Source organism: Octopus sinensis, linkage group LG22, assembly GCF_006345805.1.
Source record: "Octopus sinensis linkage group LG22, ASM634580v1, whole genome shotgun sequence".
Classification (NCBI taxonomy): Eukaryota; Metazoa; Mollusca; class Cephalopoda; order Octopoda; family Octopodidae; genus Octopus; species Octopus sinensis.
The window spans coordinates 22,854,126-22,875,863 of record NC_043018.1 but is presented as its reverse complement, the minus strand read 5'-3'; the positions used below and the strand labels follow the sequence as shown (position 1 = coordinate 22,875,863).

Below are 21,738 nucleotides of genomic sequence, written 5' to 3'. Positions count from 1 at the left end.
GGCTCATTTGAAACTAAAGCTGAGAATTGTCTTGTGACTCGAGTTTTATGCTACGGCACGGTGGCATGAAACTTGAATTGCAAGACAATTCCCAGTTTCATTTTCATTAAAAAAACAACAAAAAAGTTATATCCTCTACAGTATGTATTGAGCACTCTTGTCATTCATCCGACATGAACCAAAACACACACACACACATTAATATAAACACTGAATGCAGGCATTATTAATTTTTCTGTAACATTCCACCGAGGTCTACTTTGTCTTTCATCCTTTTGGTGTCAATAAAATTAGTACCAGTTATGCACTGGGTTGATATACTTGACTTAATCCCTTCACCCAAATTTGAGGCCTTGTGCTTCTAGTAGAAAGGGTTATTACTTTTCCTGTACCATTTGTCTTTTCCTTAGAATCTGACCAGTAACATTTGCCTTGTATTTATTTATAATTTCATTTTCTATCAGAGAGAGCCAAGTGGAGTTGCGTCAGCAGATTGACAGCCTAGCAATTGGTAAGTTGCTTCTCTTCATACCATTATACCAGTAATTATGTCGTTGGGTTACCATTGAATACTCTGTCTACATGTCTACAAATTAGACATGTATGTAACCGAGTGGAAGGTGGGGAGGTTTCTAGCTAGTAACTTGGTCTTCTTCCTACCTCAGTCAATAAGGGAATTTGCTGAAACAAGCAAAGAGATAAAAATAAGGAAAGATACTGGAGTAAAGATGACCAGTACTGACCTGAATTGACCAGATTTAACCTGAGCTACTCACCAGCGATATCTCAAAAATATCTCAAGCCAGCAAATGAGCCTCTGTAGCTTTCCTGATAAAGAGGTTTCGTCCAAAACATTAGGTTCTCTCTTTGCAGCAGTATGATTTGTTCACTTTGTAATCCTAGATACACTATGTCTGAATGAAAGGCAGGATGGTCATTGCTGGAATCTCTTTGATCATAGATCTTCTTAGTCAGGAAGAACTAACACCATACTATATCAATGATTTAAGCCTATGTGGCTGCTGAACATACTAGAAATAGCAGCTATGTCTTGTAAATTACATCCTATTATGTTGAAGAGGTAGATAACGTGACCGATTTACTTCTTGATATGTACCCAAGAAGGAGTGAGAAGTCATAATGAAAACACCTGGTCAGTTGGTTGGTCAGAACTAACTGGGGTGGGGGATGCTAAACAACACTAACAGCAACAACTACAATTACGCTAACAGTAACCATTATCTTGTGTTTCAGGTAGGATGGTCATGGCTGGAATCTCTTTGACCATAGATCTTCTTAGTCAAGAGGAACCAACAACATAATATACCAATAATATAAGCCTACAAGGCTGTTAGACATGCTAGAAATAGCAGCGAAATCTATCAAATTACACTCTACAGCATTGTAAAAGAAGACACATCGGCCAATTTAGTTCTAGATATGCAATATCCCAGATAAGAGGGAGAGGTCATAAATGGAACATCTGTTATCTGCTGGTCAGTCAAGCCTGACTGTGGTGGTTGCTGTGCTAAACTATGATAACAACAACAACATCAGTGACACTACATCTCTTGTAACCATTACCTTTGTTTGTGTTTCAGACTTGAAGAAAATCTCCGACAGTCAGCAAGTGCCCGTTGACCTGGAACCTTATGTGAAGAAACTTAGTAATGCTCGGCGCCGTGTGATGTTGGTCAATAACATTCTACAAAATGTACAGGTAAATATGTCTTTTAATGACATCTTACAGGCCAGCACATTAGTAGAGATCCTAAAACCAAGGTGCCACATAAAAGTTAAGTTAATTTTTTGGCTCAAAAAGCAAAAAGCAAGGCCAAGTAGGGGGACATGGAGTTATGTACAGGGTGGTGTTCATGCAAAGAGTTCAGGCCATTTGTGGTCAAGGGAGACTTTGAACCGAGCGGTCGTCAGCATCTTCACTATCTTGTCCGGCAGCTTATTCTACGGGACCGCAACCCGGACGGAGAAAGCCCCTCTCCTTCAGTTGAGATGAAATCGTCGCATATAGAGCTTTTTGGAGTGACCCCGCATCCGACGTTCTGGAGCAGGAGTGAAGAACAGCTCTTTCGAGAGGTTACACTTTCCGCTTATGATGCTGGTGCTGGTGTTAACCACAGTGTAGCTAGAGTAGGGTGGAGGGAGTGGTCTGCCCTGGTGGCACTTTTATGGGAACAGCACCACTTTTGGGGCTGTTGTAGGCAATATGTATTTTAGGGGGGCCCAGGGGTGGAAAACTGAAGGACCACCTTGGGCAGCACACACTTTGGGTACGCTAGTGGGTGTCACCTAAAAAGCACCCAGTACATTCTGTAAAGTAGTTGGCATTTAGGAAGGGCATCCAGGTGTAGAAGCCAAGCCAAAACAGGCTATGGGACCTGGTGTGGCCCTTGGACATACCAGTTTCTGTCCAACCCATGCCAGCATGGAAAACGGATGTTAAATGTTAATATTGATGATGTAGAATGTTGGATAGAATGTGTTGTGATATCATTCCAACCATCTGCATTCTGAGTTCAAATTTCACCGTGGTCCCCTCTGCATTTCAGTTTTTCAGGGTCAGTAAAGTACCAGTCCTGAGTTGGGGCATTAGAGGGCATAGCTTTGCTGTATTGGGCAAAATGCCATTCTAGCACTTTGCATTCTGAAAGCAATGTCTGTGACAACTTTAGTACTGAACTCCATTGGAACACGTCCTTTCTTTTGGACAAAATCGATGGTGTAGAGGGGTGGGGGAGAGAGGGAGAGAAGACTTGTGTGCAGAGATAATTGTGGGTCTTACCTTTCATCTTTTTCTTGTTTCAGTCATTAGACTGCAGCCATCCTGGGGCACCACCTTGAATTTTTAGTCATTTGAATCAACCCGGATACTTATTTATGTGTTTATTTTTTTAAGCCTGGTACTTATTCTAACCGTCTCTTTTGCCGAACTGCTAGGTTACGGGTATGTAAAGACACCAACACTGGTTGTCAAGCGGTGGCAGAGGACAGACACAAAGACACACACTCACACATACACACACACATACACACACACATATATATGATGAGCTTCTTCCAGTTTCCATCTACCAGATTCACTCATGTGGCTTTTGTTGGCCCGAGGCTTTTGTAGGAGACACTTGCTCTAGGTGCCATTCAGTGGGACTGAACCTGGAACCATGTGGTTGGGAAGCAAGCTTCTTACTACAGAACCGCTCCAAAATTTGATTATACTTGTGCCATGGGAAAATTCCTTTCCACAGCGCCACAAGGTATAGAAGCCCTGCATTAATCCTCAGCAAGGCCAGTTTATTGTTTATCAATTTATAGCCCTGTTATTTAAAAAGAATCTTTTTAGCACTCTGTAGTGTAAACACACGTGTCATCTATGAAGAGCTGTAGCTAAAATAATAAATATTTATACATAGTGTTTATTTACTTTAAAATATTCAGTGCTGGAGATATATATCATCATCATCATTTAATATCTGTTGTCCATGCTGGCATGGGTTGGACGGTTCAACTGGAGTCTGGGAAGCCAGGAGGCTGCACCAGGCTCCAGTCTGATCTGGCAGTGATTCTACAGCTGGATGCCCTTCCTAATGCCAACCATGTAGGACTCTCAGGGTGCTTACACTCTGTCGTGTATGCACACTGACATTATACATCCAGTGGAGCATACTGGCTTCATTCCTTGCAAGCTTACACATGTCCTCAGCAGTCACGGCCCATGTTTCACTGCCATGTAGCATGGCTGTTTGCACACATGCGTCATACAGTCTACCTTTTACTCTGAGTGTATATCCCTTTGTCACATGTATGTATTTGTGTGTCTGTGTTTGTCCACCCCACCATCACTTGACAACCAATAAAAGGCGGTGAGCTGGCAGTAACGTTAGCACGCCGGGCGAAATGCGTAGCCATTACGTTCCGAGTTCAAATTCCGCTGAGGTCGACTTTGCCTTTCATCCTTTCGGGGTCGATTAAATAAGTACCATTTACGCTCTGGGGTCGATATAATCGACTTAATCCATTTGTCCTCTCTCTGTTTAGCCCCTTGTGGGTAGTAAAGAAATAAATATTGGTGTGTTTATGTCCCCGTAACTTAGCAGTTCAACAAAAGAGATCAATAGAATAAGTACATGGCTTACAAAGAATAAGTCCTGGGGTCGACTTATTCGACTAAAGGCGGTGCTCCAGCATGGCTGCAATCAAAATGACAGAAACAAGTAAAAAAGCAAAAAAAAGTAAACGGAGAAGTGACACACAGACAAACTACTGTTTATTTATACTAAGGTGGAATTTTAACATTGTCATTGTATATTTAGGTTATTTCTTGAAAGGTCAAAGGTCCATGATCAAAAGATCAGAAAGATTTAATTAATTTCAGAAGGTGACATGTTAAGCAGTCTTTCAGGCATTTAGATTTTTATTGTTTCTTTTTTTTTTCTTTTTCAATTTCAAGTTTTATTTATTTATTTATTTTACTGAAGTATTGTGGGTTTGAAAAATTTGCAAAGTTTGACATTTTGTAACAATAGAAGCAAATTTAATAGAAATGTAATTCACTAATCTCTGCATTAAAAAAAAAATGTTTTTTTTTCCCTTTTGTTAAACATAGGCGCAGGAGTGGCTGTGTGGTAAGTAGCTTGCTAACCAACCACATGGTTCAGGGTTCAGTCCCTCTGCGTGGCATCTTGGGCAAGTGTCTTCTGCTATAGCCCCAGGCCGACCAATGCCTTGTGAGTGGATTTGGTAGACGGAAACTGAAAGAAGCCCGTCGTATATATATATGTATATGTATCTGTGTGTATATGTATGTGTGTGTGTGTGTTTGTCCCCCTAGCATTGCTTGACAACCGATGCTGGTGTGTTTACGTCCCCGTCACTTAGCGGTTCGGCAAAAGAGACCGATAGAATAAGTACTGGGCTTACAAAGAATAAGTCCCGGAGTTGATTTGCTCGACTAAAGGCGGTGTTCCAGCATGGCCGCAGTCAAATGACTGAAACAAGTAAAAGAGTAAAGAGTATAGGTGTAGGCATGTCTGATGTTAATAAGTTCACTTCAAAACCACATGGTCCCATGTTCAAGCCCATGATGTGGCACCTTGGATGTGTATTTCCTATCATGGCCTCACGTTAACCAATACCATAGATTGAAAGCAAGGAAAGAGAAGATAAAATGTATAAAGTTTGTGATGATGAATGTTGTGTATAAATTAGTACCATGTTAACGAGGACACTTGACAAAGTCTTAAATAATCAATAAGGTTGGAGAGTACATCAGGAGTGGTGGTCACAGAGCTTATTGATTCAACACTAATAGTGAATACTATTTTTTGGGGTGGGGTGGGGTTGAGTACAGGATGAATGGTCGTGTTCTGAATATGGAATGCATTGTTGCTTGGTCTGCCAATAAACCAATAACGATTAAGACTTTTGATGTGCAGTTAATTAGCTAACAGCTAATTAAGAAACGTCTACACAATAATTTGAGTGTAACAGTAAGACAAAAACAAAAATCTTGAAATGGCAGTTGAGATTGTTTAGTCTAGGTCTGTCCTTCCTTTGTAAGACAGACCTGGGTATAACTTGAGGGATATTTGTGTACCATTTCTAACAGGAGTGGCTGTGTGGTAAGTAGCTTGCTAACCAACCACATGGTTCCGGGTTCAGTCCCACTGCGTGGCATCTTGGGCAAGTGTCTTCTGCTATAGCCCCGGGCCGACCAATGCCTTGTGAGTGGATTTGGTAGACGGAAACTGAAAGAAGCCTGTCGTATATATGTATATATATATATGTGTGTGTATATGTTTGTGTGTCTGTGTTTGTCCCCCTAGCATTGCTTGACAACCGATACTGGTGTGTTTAAGTCCCCGTCACTTAGCGGTTCGGCAAAAGAGACCGATAGAATAAGTACTGGGCTTACAAAGAATAAGTCCCGGGGTCGATTTGCTCGACTAAAGGCGGTGCTCCAGCATGGCCGCAGTCAAATGACTGAAACAAGTAAAAGAGTAAAGTCAAACGACTATATAAAAGCTTTGTTGACTTGGAATAATAGATTTTCTTTTTTCTCTAAATGTTGATATCATTGCTTTTCCAGACAGGTTTTAGTTGGATAAGCACAGACGTGGCTGTGGGGGTAAGAAGTTTCCTTCCCAACAACATGGTTCCAGGTTCAGTCCCACTGTGTGGAACCTTGAACAAGTGTTTTCTACTATAGCCCTGGTACCAAAGCCTTGTGAGTGAATTTGGTTGGTGGAAACTAAAAGAAACCTGTCATATATGTGTGTGTGGATTCTTTACACTGCCATACAGTAAGGTACACTGATGCCAGCGCCGCCTCGACTGGCTTCCGTGCCGGTGGCACGTAAAAAGCACCATCCGAATCGTGGCCGAAGCCAGTGCCGCCTCGACTGGCTTCCGTGCCGGTGGCACGTAAAATGCACCAATCCAACCGTGGCCGTTGCCAGCCTCGCCTGGCACCTGTGTGGGTGGCACGTAAAAAGCACCCACTACACTCACGGAGTGGTTGGCGTTAGGAAGGGCATCCAGCTGTAGAAACATTGCCAGATAAGACTGGAGCCTGGTGCAGCCTTCTGGCTTCCCAGATCCCCGGTCGAACCGTCCAACCCATGCTAGCATGGAAAGCGGACGTTAAATGATGATGATGTATGTAATACCCACTGAGATTACACCCCTTAGGTGGGCCTCATACAGCATTCATTTTGTGTAGAAAGATTACCCGGCTGTGTGGTTAAGAAGCTTGATTCTCAACCATGTCATTTTGGGTTCAGTTCCACTGCAAGCATCGTGTCTTCTACTGTAGCCCTGGGCTGACCAGAGCCTTGTTTTTCCTTCTACTCCTACACCTCCTCTTAGATCATTAAACCCTTTCTTATTCTTCGACTCTGCCATAAAACCCTCACCTTTTCCCTTCGCTCTCAACTTTGCCCACTTCTCCTCCTCATTCCATTCCCCTTTCCTTCTATCTTTCTCTCTCCTACCACTTCTTGCTCACATATGAAACTCAATTGCTCCTGTGTTGCAGCCAGTTTTTTTTCTTTAATTTCTAACTTGGAGGATGTACAACTCTTTATGTCTCTCATCAATTTCTCCCCATTCAAATTTTCCTTGAAGAAAGACACTGTCCAGAACATTGCATTTGCCATTTCTGACGGCAAGTTCACTGCACACCAATGTTTCTCCACCTTTTTACCCTTCCGTAACCCTTAAAATAAATTACACATCTCAAGGAACCCCTGCACAAAATTTATTATATACCATATCTTCCTCATATTTTTTTCATCGTAGTTCATGTGGTAAATATATATATATTAGGTGCAGGAGTGGCTGTGTGGTAAGTAGCTTGCTTACCAACCACATGGTTCCGGGTTCAGTCCCACTGCGTGGCACCTTGGGCAAGTGTCTACTGCTATAGCCTCGGGCCGACCAATGCCTTGTGAGTGGATTTGGTAGACGGAAACTGAAAGAAGCCTGTCGTATATATGTATATATATATATATGTATGTGTGTGTGTATGTTTGTGTGTCTGTGTTTGTCCCCCTAGCATTGCTTGACAACCGATGCTGGTGTGTTTACGTCCCCGTCACTTAGCGGTTCGGCAAAAGAGACCAATAGAATAAGTACTGGGCTTACAAAAGGATAAGTCCCAGGGTCGATTTGCTCGACTAAAGGCGAAACACCTAATCTCCACGCAGCTCTGGTAGAAGGTAATTGCGAACTTCTGCTGACTCTTTCGCCACACTGAATGGCGGTGCCCCAGCCTGGCCACAGCTCTTGAGCTGAAACTAAATAAAATAAAAATAAAATAAAATAAATACTTATTTCTTTATTACCCAGAAGGGGCTAAACATAGAGGGGACAAACAAGGACAGACATAGGTATTAAGTCGATTATATCGACCCCAGTGCGTAACTGGTACTTATTTAATCGACCCCGAAATGATGAAAGGCAAAGTCGACCTCGGCGGAATTTGAACTCAGAACGTAACGACAGACGAAATACCACTAAGCATTTCGCCCGGCACGCTAACATTTCTGCCAGCTCGTCGTGGTCTTAAATAAGTACCAGTCTTGCCAATGCAGACCAACGCCAGCCTCTTTGGAGTTTGTTTGATTATATGTGTGTGTGTGTGTGCCATTGTCTTGTTCATATCCAGTCTTTCATGTAAAATATGTGTAGCTAAAGGAAAATATTACTTTCTTTGGTAACTAGTAAGTGTTGGTGACAGGAAGGACATGCAGCCATAAATAAATCTGCCTTTGCAAATTCCCACCAACTCATAACTTCATGGCAAATTGATGTTATAATAATAATGAAATTATTGTATACAGTGCTCAGGTGCACCACAACTTGTCAGAAAGTGCATATAAAGCATATGCAGTAATGTAAAAATGTCTGGAAAGCGAACAATATGAGTCAGATACATGCTTGTGTGTGTATGGAGGGGAGAAAATCAGGTGTAGTGTTGGCGAATCTCAGAAAGCATGGAAGTTTTGAAGGATGCAGTGCTTCGACAACTAACAACTGATGCCGGCAGTTTGTTCCATGCTTCAGCAACTCTCAGCGTGAAAAAATGTTTCCTGAAGTCATGGGAGCTGTGCTGTTTTCTGACTTTGTAAATATGTCCACGGGTGTTAGATGGGTGGAGTTTGAAAAGGTGCTCAGAGTTATTGTTTGTACGATGGTTGATAATTTTATAGGTGTCTGCCAAGTCAGCTGCCAGACGTCGGAGTTTCAATGTGTCCATGCCCAGGGAAGTAAGGCGTTCAGGATATGGCAAATGCCTGATGTTAAATGATGATGCTGATGATAACGATGATACTAATTTCTCTGTTTTGTGTTTCTTTTTTTTCCAGGAACGACTCAACAAACTCCACAACAATGTCTCAAAAGAAACAGCACGCAGGAAGGCGTTACTTGATCCACCCTCTCCTGGAAAACCAAAATAGAAAGAGACCCATATATTCTATACATGCACACTTACATACATAAATACACACATGTAAAATGCAAAATTTTATTTATCTATATATATATATATACACACACACATACACACACACACACATACACATACACACACACACACATGAGTGAATGAACAAATAGAAGAAAGAAGTACTCAATACATTTGATGAGATGGATGTCTCCAATCTACCCACGGAAGTTTGTCATATGACGCTGAGTCAGACTGTTATAATGTGTGTGTGTATATATATATATATAAAATATACACACACATATATACATATAAAAATATATTATTACAATACAATGATATATATATATATATATATATATTTAATGACCAAGGATAAAATCTATATAAGATTTTATCAAGTAATAACCCATACAGGTAACAATTAATACAAGTATATATAATTATAATAATGAGAGCACTGATGGATAGCGCCACATGCTAGAAATAGATGCCAAATGGCTCTAAGAACTACAATTATTTACTCCATTAGCACGGATTTCAGTCCCTGCTAATGGAATAACTGTAGTTCTTAGAGCCATTTGGTATCTATTTCTAGCATGTGGTGCTATTCATCAGTGCCCTCATTATTATAATTATGTTTATATAATTATATATGCTTATATATGTGCATGTCTGTGTGCACACATATACACAAGTATGTACCTGTGTGTATTAGAGAAGCTAAAAGCATGAGTACTTCATAGAATTTGGATCCATATCTTCGTATTGAATCCTCCATGGAATATAGACAGGAGTTTTACCAGCTTTCATTATACACACTAACAAACACACTCTTTGAATGCATAAGTTGCTTTGTTTAAATCTAAACCTATATCCATCACTGCTTAATCTTAGGCTAATCACCAATGAGTAGAATTTGCATCATGTATGTATGTATGAAATGTATGTGTGGCAGCTAAAGAGAAAGAGATACCGAAAGAAATAAGAAAGCCCTATATAGACAAGACCTCCATCGAATTAATCCTTGAGTGAAACAAGGAGTGACTCGGTCATTGAAGAGTCACTCAAACCAAACCTCAACGGTATGGACTTCATCAAGCTGTCCCTATACTCCCACATAGAGATCGCTTGTAATGCATAAGGCTACTATCTGTTTTTGTCAAGCATAATGCTTATTTATTCACATTTCAATTAATCATGCATTATCTTGTAGCTTCAGGATTTCAGCGATGTCATTGTTGACTTTCAGAATGACATTGCAGGCTGGATCTGGCCCAGTTTGAACATAAAACAGGTAGAATATTTGGGCTGAATATGGCCAGATTAAATACTAAAGTGTTAAAAGTGATTTCTTTTGTGCCATAAACCCGTTACCATTTCTGTGGTGCACCCTCTTTCCTTGATGTTTTCAGCAAATGCTTATTTTACTTAATAAAACATGCAAAATATTTGAGCCAGATTTGGCCAGTTTAAGTGCGAAAGGGTCAAGTTAGTTGTCAGATTACTTTGTCAAATCTAACACGTATTTATTCCCACTCTTTTAAATTAATCCTGCTTTACCTTGTAACTTTGAGATTTCGATGATGTGATTGTTTATTCTTAGAATGACATTGCTGGGGTAGGTGTTAGAGGCTAGATCTGGCTGGTGTGAATAAAAAAACAGAATATTTGGGCTGGATACAGCCATTTTAAATGCTAAAAGGTTAAGGTTACATACAGTATTACCATGGGAATAGTTTAAATAAATTTGCATGTGGTGATGAAACAAAATATTATACAGAGTTTCAATTCCCAGTTGGTTACTTCAGTGTTTTTTTTTTCTTCTTATGAATGCTTTCCTTGTTGTTTATGCTATATATATATACATATACACACATATATATATATACACACACACACATATATTTGTAACCAGCCAACCAACATTTGGTGCTGTCCTAAATTTGTTGCTAACTTTTTGAAGAAACAGCTGTCTGCTTCTCCCCCCTCCTCTCCTACACACCTCTATGCTGTGAAACTAAGCTCATGCTCATTGTGAACATGTGATGACTTGTTACACATTTATTTTCTCTGAAGATGTCCACCTGCATGATCGAACGAAAGCTTGCATTTTTACAAGTGTAGTCTGTATTGGTTTTTGGCTTTTGGCTTTTTATTCACGAACACACACTCATGCACACGCATACAGCCATTTGCAACTCCATTAAACTTTCTCTTTTTTTGTTTCCTTAAAATAAAAACGGAAGCTTGTTTAATAAACATGTATATGTATGTCTATATATATTTATGTATATATGTATGTGTGTGTGTTTTGTATGTTATGTATGTATATATGTTATACATGTATATGTACATATAATGTCTATTACAGAAGTTATATGCATTATATGTATGTATATATATATATATAATGCATATAATCGCTCATATATCACTCGTGTGTGTAAATCTATTTGCTAAGAATCCAGTGTTTTCCCTTAGCCATGAACTTCCATCAACTTGAAGAATGTCTTTCAAAATTAAATGACCTTAACGAGTCATGTCTGCAATTAAACATTTTTTTTTTTTTAGATTTTATTTTATTTTCAATTTTTCCTTATTTTTCTAAATCAAGTTGAAATATGGCAGTTACATTTTGTTATTTAAAAGGAACAAAAAAGAGCAAAGAATTTATATGCTGAAGACATTCCTTACATATTTTTTTTATCATTTTTTTTTTCCATTTTATTTTTGTTTTCAAGATTAATACAATTGTTTATTATTATAAAATGAATTTGTTAAATATTAACTAGTCTACAATGAAATTATTATATATAAATTGCAAAAACAAAATGAAGTCTCTATGTTGTATGTTTATATATATTATCACCAAAGACGCAATCACAAAAACCAATCCCTTATGTTGTATAAATGTTTATATATCATCAAAGCTTATTTGTATAAAAATAATCAAATTTATTGCAGATACAAAAAAAAAAGAAAAAACAAACAGAAACAAAATAAATTTTTTTTTATCTTGTTGTTAATTGAATTTTGTTATTTTTTTTTTTTTACTCATTTATTTTTACGTAAACATAAATAAGAAGCTTTTAGGAGTTAAACGGCTCCAGAAAGAAAAACATCCTGGCCCTCATAGCAAAATGCCAAAGAGAGAAGGACGACGTACCACAGCCCTGCAGCACCTTCCTTGCTTACAGATCTTGCTTGCCAAACATAGGAAGGACCAGCCATGAGAAAAGCTGCAGGAAGAAGACTATGAGCACCTAATTAGGACATTCTCTGCTGCTTAGACCTATCTTGCTCAGAACATTGACCTCCTGGAATCTGTCCAGAGACGTGCAACCAAACGCATACCCTCCATCATACACCTACCATATTCTGAGCGCCTTGTTTCCCTGGGCATGGATTCACTGAAGCTCCGGCGTCTGGCGACGGACTTGGTAAACACCCACAAAGTTATCAACCACCTCACCAACAACAACTCTGAACACCTTTTTGATCTCCATGTGTCTAACACACGTGGACATGCCTACAAAGTCAGAAAACAACACAGCTCCCATGACTTTCGGAAACATTTTTTCACGCTCAGAGTTGCTGAAGCATGGAATAAACTGCCTGCGTCAGTTGTTGACTGCCATGACACTGCATCCTTTAAGGCCCTCATGCTTTCCGAAATCTGCCGAAACTACACCTGATTATACATACACTTTAGATGAGTTGTAGTGCACCTGAGCACTGTACTCAATGTTTTATTATTATTATTTAAAGAGCCAAATAAAAGCACCAGCACCAATGGTAACCAGTCTTCAGCGCATTCACAGCTGATTGTCTGAGACTAGTAAAAGACTATTTGTAAATGACACGTTTGGTGTTAGTTTTGCCATCGTCTTAGTTCTAGCAATGTGTCTCTGCTTTCAACATCATTTTTTCCAAGCGTACGATGCCTCAGATGGAATTTGTTTAGTAGATTTCTAGGTTTCCTTCAGAAAGTAAAAAGATGAGAAGGTCACGGCTGGAATGCTTTTGATCATAGATCGGCTCGATAAGGACTGACCTGGGGCTAAACAGCAATACATGCCTGATATTTTGTTTCCCAAGTACTGACTTGCAGTTTTTTTTAGTCTAAATAATGATCAAATACAATCTTGCTATGACCATCCCAACTTTCCATAGTTAATATCTCTGATAACTGTCTTCAGTGGCTGTGTGGTAAGTAGCTTGCTAACCAACCACATGGTTCCGGGTTCAGTCCCACTGCGTGACACCTTGGGCAAGTGTCTTCTGCTATAGCCCCGGGCCGACCAATGCCTTGTGAGTGGATTTGGTAGACGGAAACTGAAAGAATCCTGTCGTATATATGTATATATATATATGTGTGTCTGTGTTTGTCCCCCTAGCATTGCTTGACAACCGATGCTGGTGTGTTTATGTCCCCGTCACTTAGCGGTTCGGCAGAAGAGACCGATAGAATAAGTACTGGGCTTACAAAGAATAAGTCCCGGGGTCGAGTTGCTCGGCTAAAGGCAGTGCTCCAGCATGGCCACAGTCAAATGACTGAGACAAGTAAAAGAGTAAAGAGAGAATATGTTCTTTTCTTTCATTAAACACACACACATATTCATGTACACGAACTTTATGATTAACTGAAAACATTGTGCTCCAGCATGGCCACTGTCAAATCATTGAAACTAGTGAAATAATTCTACATAACCCTACAAATATGAGAATTGTCAACAAGCAATTTTCTGAAAGTCTAATGGTTCTGGGTTCAGTCCCACTGCATGGCACCACAGGCATGTGTCTTCTACTATAGCCTCGAGCTGACCAAAGCCTTGTGAGTGGATATGGTGGACGGAAACTGCAAGAAGCCCATCGTATATATATTGTATATTAGCAGAGGGAGCCTAACATGTATCTGAGGTCAAATTATTCTTGCATCACAAGGATGGAAGCAATTGGTGAGGCTGTTTTCATGTGAAAAGTGAATACACACACATCTCTATTTTATATATTAGATATATATATATGTGTGTATATGTTTGTGCGCCTGTATTTGTCCCCCCCCCACACACACACACACCATTGCTTGACAACCGACATCGGTCTGTTTACATCCCTGTAACTTAGCAGTTTGGCAGAAGAGACCAATAGAATAAGTACTAGGCTTACAAAGAATGATTCCTAGAGTTGATTTGTTTGACTAAAAGTGATGCTCCAGCATGGCCACAGCCAAATAACTGAAACAAATAAAAGAAAGAACCAGAATTCATCAATAAGTCAAATAAAAGACCTAAAAAAAAACAATAAAAAAAATCAATTTTGAAATATTGATTTCCGTTATTTCTTTATGACCAAGGCGATGTACTAAAATATTGGTTTCAAATTTTGTCACAAAGGTAGCAGATCTGGAGAGGGTTTAAGTTGATTACATCCACCCCAGTGTTTAGCTGGTACTTATTTTATTGATCCCGCAAAAGAACGAAAAGCAAAATCAGCCTTGGTGGAATTTGAACTCAGACCATGCTAATGATTCTTCCAGCTTGCCACCTTTACGACATGCTGAAATATTCTTTTCTACTCTAGGCACAAGACCCAAAATTTTGAGGGTGGGGGCCAGCCGATTAGATCGACCCCAGTACACAACTGTTATTTAATTTATCGACCCTCAAAAAGGAAAAAAATGCAAAGTCGACCTCGATGGAATTCGAACTCAGAATGTAAAGACGCAAAATACCGCTGAGCATTTCACCCAGCATACTAGCATTTCTGCCAGCTCGCCACCTTTATCACATGCTGAAATATTAATTAGCTTACCTTAAAGGTTAATAAAGATGATTCTGAATATTAATTTTCAAGGTGGTATACATATTGATGTTGGTCTAAATGTCATGGTTTTTTAGAATTGGTTAAATGAGTGTTTGGAAATTTTGATTAGGTTGCATGTTGGTACCCATATCAAAACCAAGTCCATTTGAAGTTTGTGATGGAACCCTTTATTCAGATCAGGGGTCCTCAACCATTTTTTACTTATGGACTCCTTTGATTTATTGGTCCTTTTGCCTAACCGCTAAGTTACGGGGATGTAAACACATGAGCATCGGTTGTCAAGCGATGTTGGGGGAACAAACACAACACACAAATGTACACATTCACACACACATACAACAGGCTTCTTTCAGTTTCTGTTTAACAAATCCTCTTACAAGGCTTTGGTCGGCCCGAGGCTATAGCAGAAGACACTTGCCCAAGGTGCCACACAGTGGAACTGAAGCTGGAACCATGTGGTTGGTAAGCAAGCTACTTACCACACAGTCACTCCTGCACCTATGCGTGTATGTATCTCTCTATCTATCTGTCTGTCCATTTATCTATCTATCTGTCTACTTATCTATCTATGTATATATATATGTGACCTTATGAGTACCGCTGTCGATTTTTTTTCCTGTCTTCCCTTCTCGGGATCTTTCCTTCTCCTATGTTTCCGACGAAGAGCTCCATTCGAAACGTTAAACCCTCCTTCTTCCCTGAGCGTCCAATAATACCTTATTTGTTCCACGTCCTCGCGTTGCTGTGTTTTTTTCTATGTTTTCTTGTTTGGATTAACTTTAACTATATATATATATATATATATATATATATATATATATATATACACATGTATATTTGTTTTGATCTTAAAAGATGAAAAAGCTTTGCATATTTACAATGTTCCATTTTTAAAGGTCAAAATCTGTTAAAAAACAAATGGAAATCTTTTTACAAACTCCCACCTTAAGCATTTTATTTACAGCCACAACTTCAAAAGGTTTGTTCATTATACTTAACTTTTTACTATGACAAAGAGTGAAGTTAAAGCTGGCAGATAAATACATAAATATATTAATTGCCAATTAGTCAACATTTTTTAAGTGGAGTGTTGTTGTTGTTGGTGGTGGTGGTGGTGGTGGTATAGTGGTGGTGGTTGAGATCAAATTGAGGGAGGGGAATAAGGTTATTTGGGGGCAATGGCAGTGCCTGTTGAACAGGTAAATTCATACATATACATAAATACAGATGTATGTATACATACATACATACTTACATACATACATATATGTATATATCATCATCATCATCATCGTTTAACGTCCGCTTTCCGTGCTGGCATGGGTTGGATGGTTCGACTGACGACTGGCAAGCCAGAAGCTTGCACCAAGCTCCAATCTGGCAAAGTTTCTTCAGCTGGATGCCTTTCCGAATGCCAACCACTCCGAGAGTGTAGTGGGTGCTTTTTACGTACCACCGGCATTGGTACTGGCAACGACCACACTCGATGGTGCTTTTTACGTGTCACCAGCATGGCACTGGCATCGATGACACTTGAATGGTGCCTTTTACGCGCCAGTCATGCAGTGCTGGCATCGGCCACGACAATGATTGCTCTTGATTCCAACAGGTCTGTCTTCTCAAGTATAGTTTATTCAACAATGTTTATTCGACGCACACACACACACACACATATATATATATATATATAGGAAGAAGAAAGATTTGTCTTACTCTGCTATATATATATATATATATGTATGTATGTATGTATACACACATACACACACACACAGATACATATATATATATATACATATATACAAAGATACATATGTATGTATGTATATGCATATATATGTATGTGTGTATATATATATATATATGTATATATATATATGTGTATATGTATACATATATATATATGTATGCATGTAGGTATATATATATATGCATATATATGTTAAAAGGTATACGGAGCTTTTAACTGGTAGCACTTGCATGTGCAAATTGTTTGCAAGACATGTATATGTATAAATATGTGTGTGTGTGTGTGTGTGTATATATATACATATATACATACATACATATATTATATATATATATATATATACACACACATATATATATGTGTCTATATATGCATATATATGTTTATATATATATACACATATATATATATATATATATATATATACATATATATATACATATACATACATACATGCATACATATGTATGTATATAAATTATACATATATAATGTATATGTATATATATATATATATATATGTGTGTGTGTGTGTGTGTGTGTGTGTAGTGTAAATCAAGAAGCATGACAATACCTGAAAAAAAAGAAAACACAAATTCATACGAAAACGATGAAAGCAAATGTTATTGTTACTGCTATTGTGGTCTTTGTCAAAAACCTGGACGCCTTAACTAATCAAAAAGGTATCCCGTGTCTAATGTTTTGTTGACTAAATTACCAATTTAAATACACACAAATGTGTATTATTTAGCATAACTGAGAAGCGACAAAATGTGTATTTGTTAACGAGGAACAAATTAGATTTGTCAAGAAAATAATGAAAACTGAGACATCATGTGCACAATGAATAAACATGACCTGTGTGGCACAGTATTTGCTGTACGTTTCGGTGCTAATAAGGTAAGCTTTGTTGTACTACTTGTGTGTGTGTGTGTATAAGAGGTTTGGCTGTATAATTGGTGGTGTACACATAGGTGCAAGCGTGGGTGTGTGGTTCAGAAACTTGCCTTGCAAAACAATGTGGTTTTGGGTGAAGCTACATTGCACAGCATTTTGGGCAAAGGTCTTCTTCTCTAGCTCTGGAACTTTGGATCAACTAATACCTCCTGTCGTGTGTGTGTGTGTGTGTATGTTATACATACATAATACATACACACACACACACACACACACACACACACACACACACATATATATATATATATATATATATATATATATATATATACAAGCTTGGCACCTTGGGCAAGTGTCTTCTACTATAGCCTCAGACTGACCAAAGCCTTGCGAGTGGATTTGGTAGGTGGAAACTGAAACGAAGATTGTCGTATATGTGTGTGCGCCTGTGTGTGTGTGTATGTGTGTGTGCGCCTGTGTGTGTGTCTTTGTGTCTGTGTTTGTCACCCCCACATTGCTTGATAACTGATGTTGGTGTATTTACGTCCCTGTAACTTAGTGGCTCAGTAAAAGAGACAGATGGAATGAGTAATAGGCTTACAAAGTAAAAGTCCTGGGGTCGATTTCTTTGACTAAAATAATCCCTCTAAAGCAGTGCTCCAGCATGGCCACAGTTAAATGATTGAAACAAGTAAAAGATATGTATATATATATATATATATACTTGCTCACAACATCATAAGCGGAAAATGTAACCTCTCGAAGGAGCTGTTCTTCACTCCTGCTTCAGAGCGTCGGCTGTGGGGTCATTCCGAAAAGCTCTATCTGCGACGATTTCATCTCAATCGAAGGAGAGGGGCTTTCTCCGTCCGGGTTGCGGATCCGTGGAATAAGCTGCCGGACGAGATGGTGAAGATGCCGACGACCGCTCGGTTCAAAGTCTCCCTTGACCACAAGTGGCCTGAACTCTTTACATGAACACCACCCTGTACATAACTCCATGTCCCCCTACATGGCCTTGCTTTTTTGCTTTTTGAGCCAAAAAAATTAACTAACTAACTAACATATATATATATATATATATATATATATAACACATACATACATACATATCTTTTACTTGTTTCAGTCATTTGACTGTGGCCATGCTGGTGTACATATTCTGATGAAGCTCCATGCTTCAGATCAGATTTATTACCAAATATGATGAATATTATTTTTAGAATATCAGCGGCAATACCATGTAACACACCAAGTGGAAACAGCTGTCAGATGGGATGCAGTCTATTTGTATTGAATTAAAAAATAATAATTAATCTAAGTCAATTGTTGTTGATCAATATTTCTCCATTATCTATATACTCTCTCTCTTTCAATATATATATATGTACATATATACATACATACACACACATATAAAACATTGATTATAGAACAAACATCAAATTCAAGTCGACTTTATAGAACACTATGCGTCCATACATTTGATCATATATAAATATTTCCATGGCCTTCCACATATAAAATGAATACATATATAAAAAAAAAAAGAAGGTGAAAAATACATATATGCAAATGAAAATACAAATATATAGAACGTCCCATCGAGAAGGTATATACAATCAACTAAAAATAAAGCAATCCAAATGAATTACTAAAGCGTGTCATGTGACTAAAAATATAAATAAAAATATCAATCGACTAAAAAAATGTTTTTACTCCCCTCAAAAATATGTCAAAAAAGTTCATTTCATAAAAATCATGGTGCCTTTTACGTGCCAGTCATGCAGTGCTGGCATTCTTCCAAAACAGAACAGAGGACATATTCCTCAAACCAGAATTTCGGCCTCTTGAATATTAGCAACAAAGAGAATAGACAATGGTTATCTTTAAGCAAGACATCCAAGAACTCCAGGTAGCGACCAAAGGGACAAAAGTTGAAGAATGCAGTTCCAATGAACTTCAAAAACCTGATTGCAGATTTGGTGCACTTAGAACTTAACACTGCACTCATGTGACCTAATCAAGAGAATTCCACAAAATCAAGTCAAAACACATCTTTGGCCATTTCGGGAGTTCACTGCCATGGTTTGATTATGAGTTAAGGTGTATCTCGGCAATGACCCCCTCATCAGGATGAACAGGAATCTCAACAAATAGTCGTTCATAAAAGTTACAAAATAGCTCCATACCTAATTTAAAGATAATAATCTATCACATGACCAACCCAAATTTTCTAACATACACACACACACAAAAAAAAATAATAATTTTAATCCATTGCTAAACATGTAGGTGGGTGCTAATCATAGGAATTTTTACCATCCAGTTTCAAAACCCAGTAAAACATACTATTTACCACATCTAGTTTTACTTCTATATACTTTCAGAAACGTAGAAGACTTATGGTTGCAAAAAGAGACCTAAGGATGGCCAGAGATTTTCTTATACACAACTTAACCATAAGCATAATCCTTAACAATATAGAAATGTTAAAGGTGGTGAGCTGGCGGAAACGTTAGCACGCCGGGCGAAATGCGTAGCCATATTTTGTCTGTCGTTACATTCCGAGTTCAAATTCCGCCAAGGTCGACTTTGCCTTTCATCCTTTCGGGGTCAATAAATTAAGTACCAGTTAGGCACTGGAGTCGATGTAATCGACTTAATCCCAAATGTCTGTCCTTGTTTGTCCCCTCTGTGTTTTTAGCCCCTTGTGGGTAGTAAAGAAATGAATATAGAAATGTTATACTGTCTATGATCGAAAATCCAGTGTATCTTTGATCTGTTCACTAATTATCTAATTAGTCACTTATATCACTCATAGAGTAACACAGTAGCACTGGTATTTAATTTTCTTCTGTTAATTAACAGAGACATTCTTCATAATATTTGTTAATGTGTTTTACTTCTGATTCAACAATTAAACGATGTTGTACATTTCTTCTGTTAATTGCAACATCGTGTTATGATCTTTTAATATAATTAGCCTCTCACTAATTGGTTTTTATGTAATTGTTTACACACATAGATACACTCTCCAATATTCTCTTCTCTTTCTCACTCTTTCACACACATATACACACACACTTACATAGAGAAAGAAATATATACCTACTCTCAAATATATCACATACACATTCACACATATGCACAAACACACTCATGTGCACACACACACACATTTATATAGAGATACATACCTAGACTAATGTGTATCACACACAGACTCACCAACACTCCATCTCACTCACTAACACTTACACATACACACTTACCGATGTTCTCACACAGAGGCACTTATGTACAGATATAAACATACACCTACAGCCATGTACATCACACACACACACACACAAGGGGTGTCTAAATGTAGAAGTATCCTAGTTTTAAGAATACCTGGAAAACAGGACAGCTGGCAATAAAATATCATCTCAACAAAAAAGTCCAACCCATGCCAGCAGATGTAAAATTCTGTTATAGCTGCTGGCTATATATATATATATATATGTATATATATATATATATATATTAATAAATATAAGGGTAGCAAAAAATTCTTGAAAAAATTCTCCGCTACCAGCGGTCCAGTGAGAAAGAAAAGATAGTCAAAGACTATATAATATACATTCAAAAATATAAGGAATGGCCATAATAGGACATTCGACTCACTAGAAAGAGCAGCCAAACTCAAACCGCTAATAATTGTAATTCTGAAATTGAAAGAGAAATAAAAACATTTACCCCTTTCATCTCTGGACTATGCATAGTTTCGGCAAACTTTAGTAAACAAATTAATTAAATTAAATTAAATTTATTTACAACTGGCGTGCCTCGTCAGCAGAGAAGCCAAGGACGAACATATATCCACGAGGCGATGGTAAGGAAGCCTCAAGTCTATATGCTATAAATTTTCAAAATCTACCACAATCGCGTGGTCTTCTCAGCAGTAAATATAAACTGCTGATTTAATTTCAAAATTAGCCAAAAAATCATTAATTAATAAATATAAGGGTAGCAAAAAACTTTTTGGCTAATTTTGAAATTAAATCAGCAGTTTATATTTACTGCTGAGAAGACCGCGCGATTGCGGTAGATTTTGAAAATTTATAGCATATAGACTTGAGGCTTCCTTACCATCGCCTCGTGGATATATACTCGTCCTTGGCTTCTCTGCTGACGAGGCATGCCAGTTGTAAATAAATTTAATTTAATTTAATTAATTTGTTTACTAAAGTTTGCCGAAACTATGCATAGTCCAGAGATGAAAGGGGTAAATGTTTTTATTTCTCTTTCAATT

At 38.1% G+C, this 21,738-nt stretch overlaps 1 protein-coding gene across 3 annotated transcripts in view; it reads left to right on the top strand.

Moving 5' to 3' along the window:
• Positions 1-20,798, top strand: part of LOC115223235 (SNARE-associated protein Snapin) — a 24,623-nt gene extending 3,825 nt beyond the window's left edge. The window contains exons 2-5 of one of the 3 annotated variants that reach the window (XM_036512258.1): positions 465-511; positions 1,602-1,720; positions 8,883-9,004; positions 20,778-20,798. In XM_036512258.1, the coding sequence (XP_036368151.1) occupies positions 465-511; positions 1,602-1,720; positions 8,883-8,975 (259 nt within the window). In that variant the 3' untranslated portion in view covers positions 8,976-9,004; positions 20,778-20,798. Of the gene's footprint in view, positions 1-464; positions 512-1,601; positions 1,721-8,882; positions 9,007-9,067; positions 10,739-17,695; positions 17,718-20,777 lie in introns of those variants that run through there. The other 2 variants (XM_029793725.2, XM_036512257.1) reach the window with 2 other exon arrangements.
• The last annotated feature ends 940 nt before the right edge of the window (positions 20,799-21,738 follow it).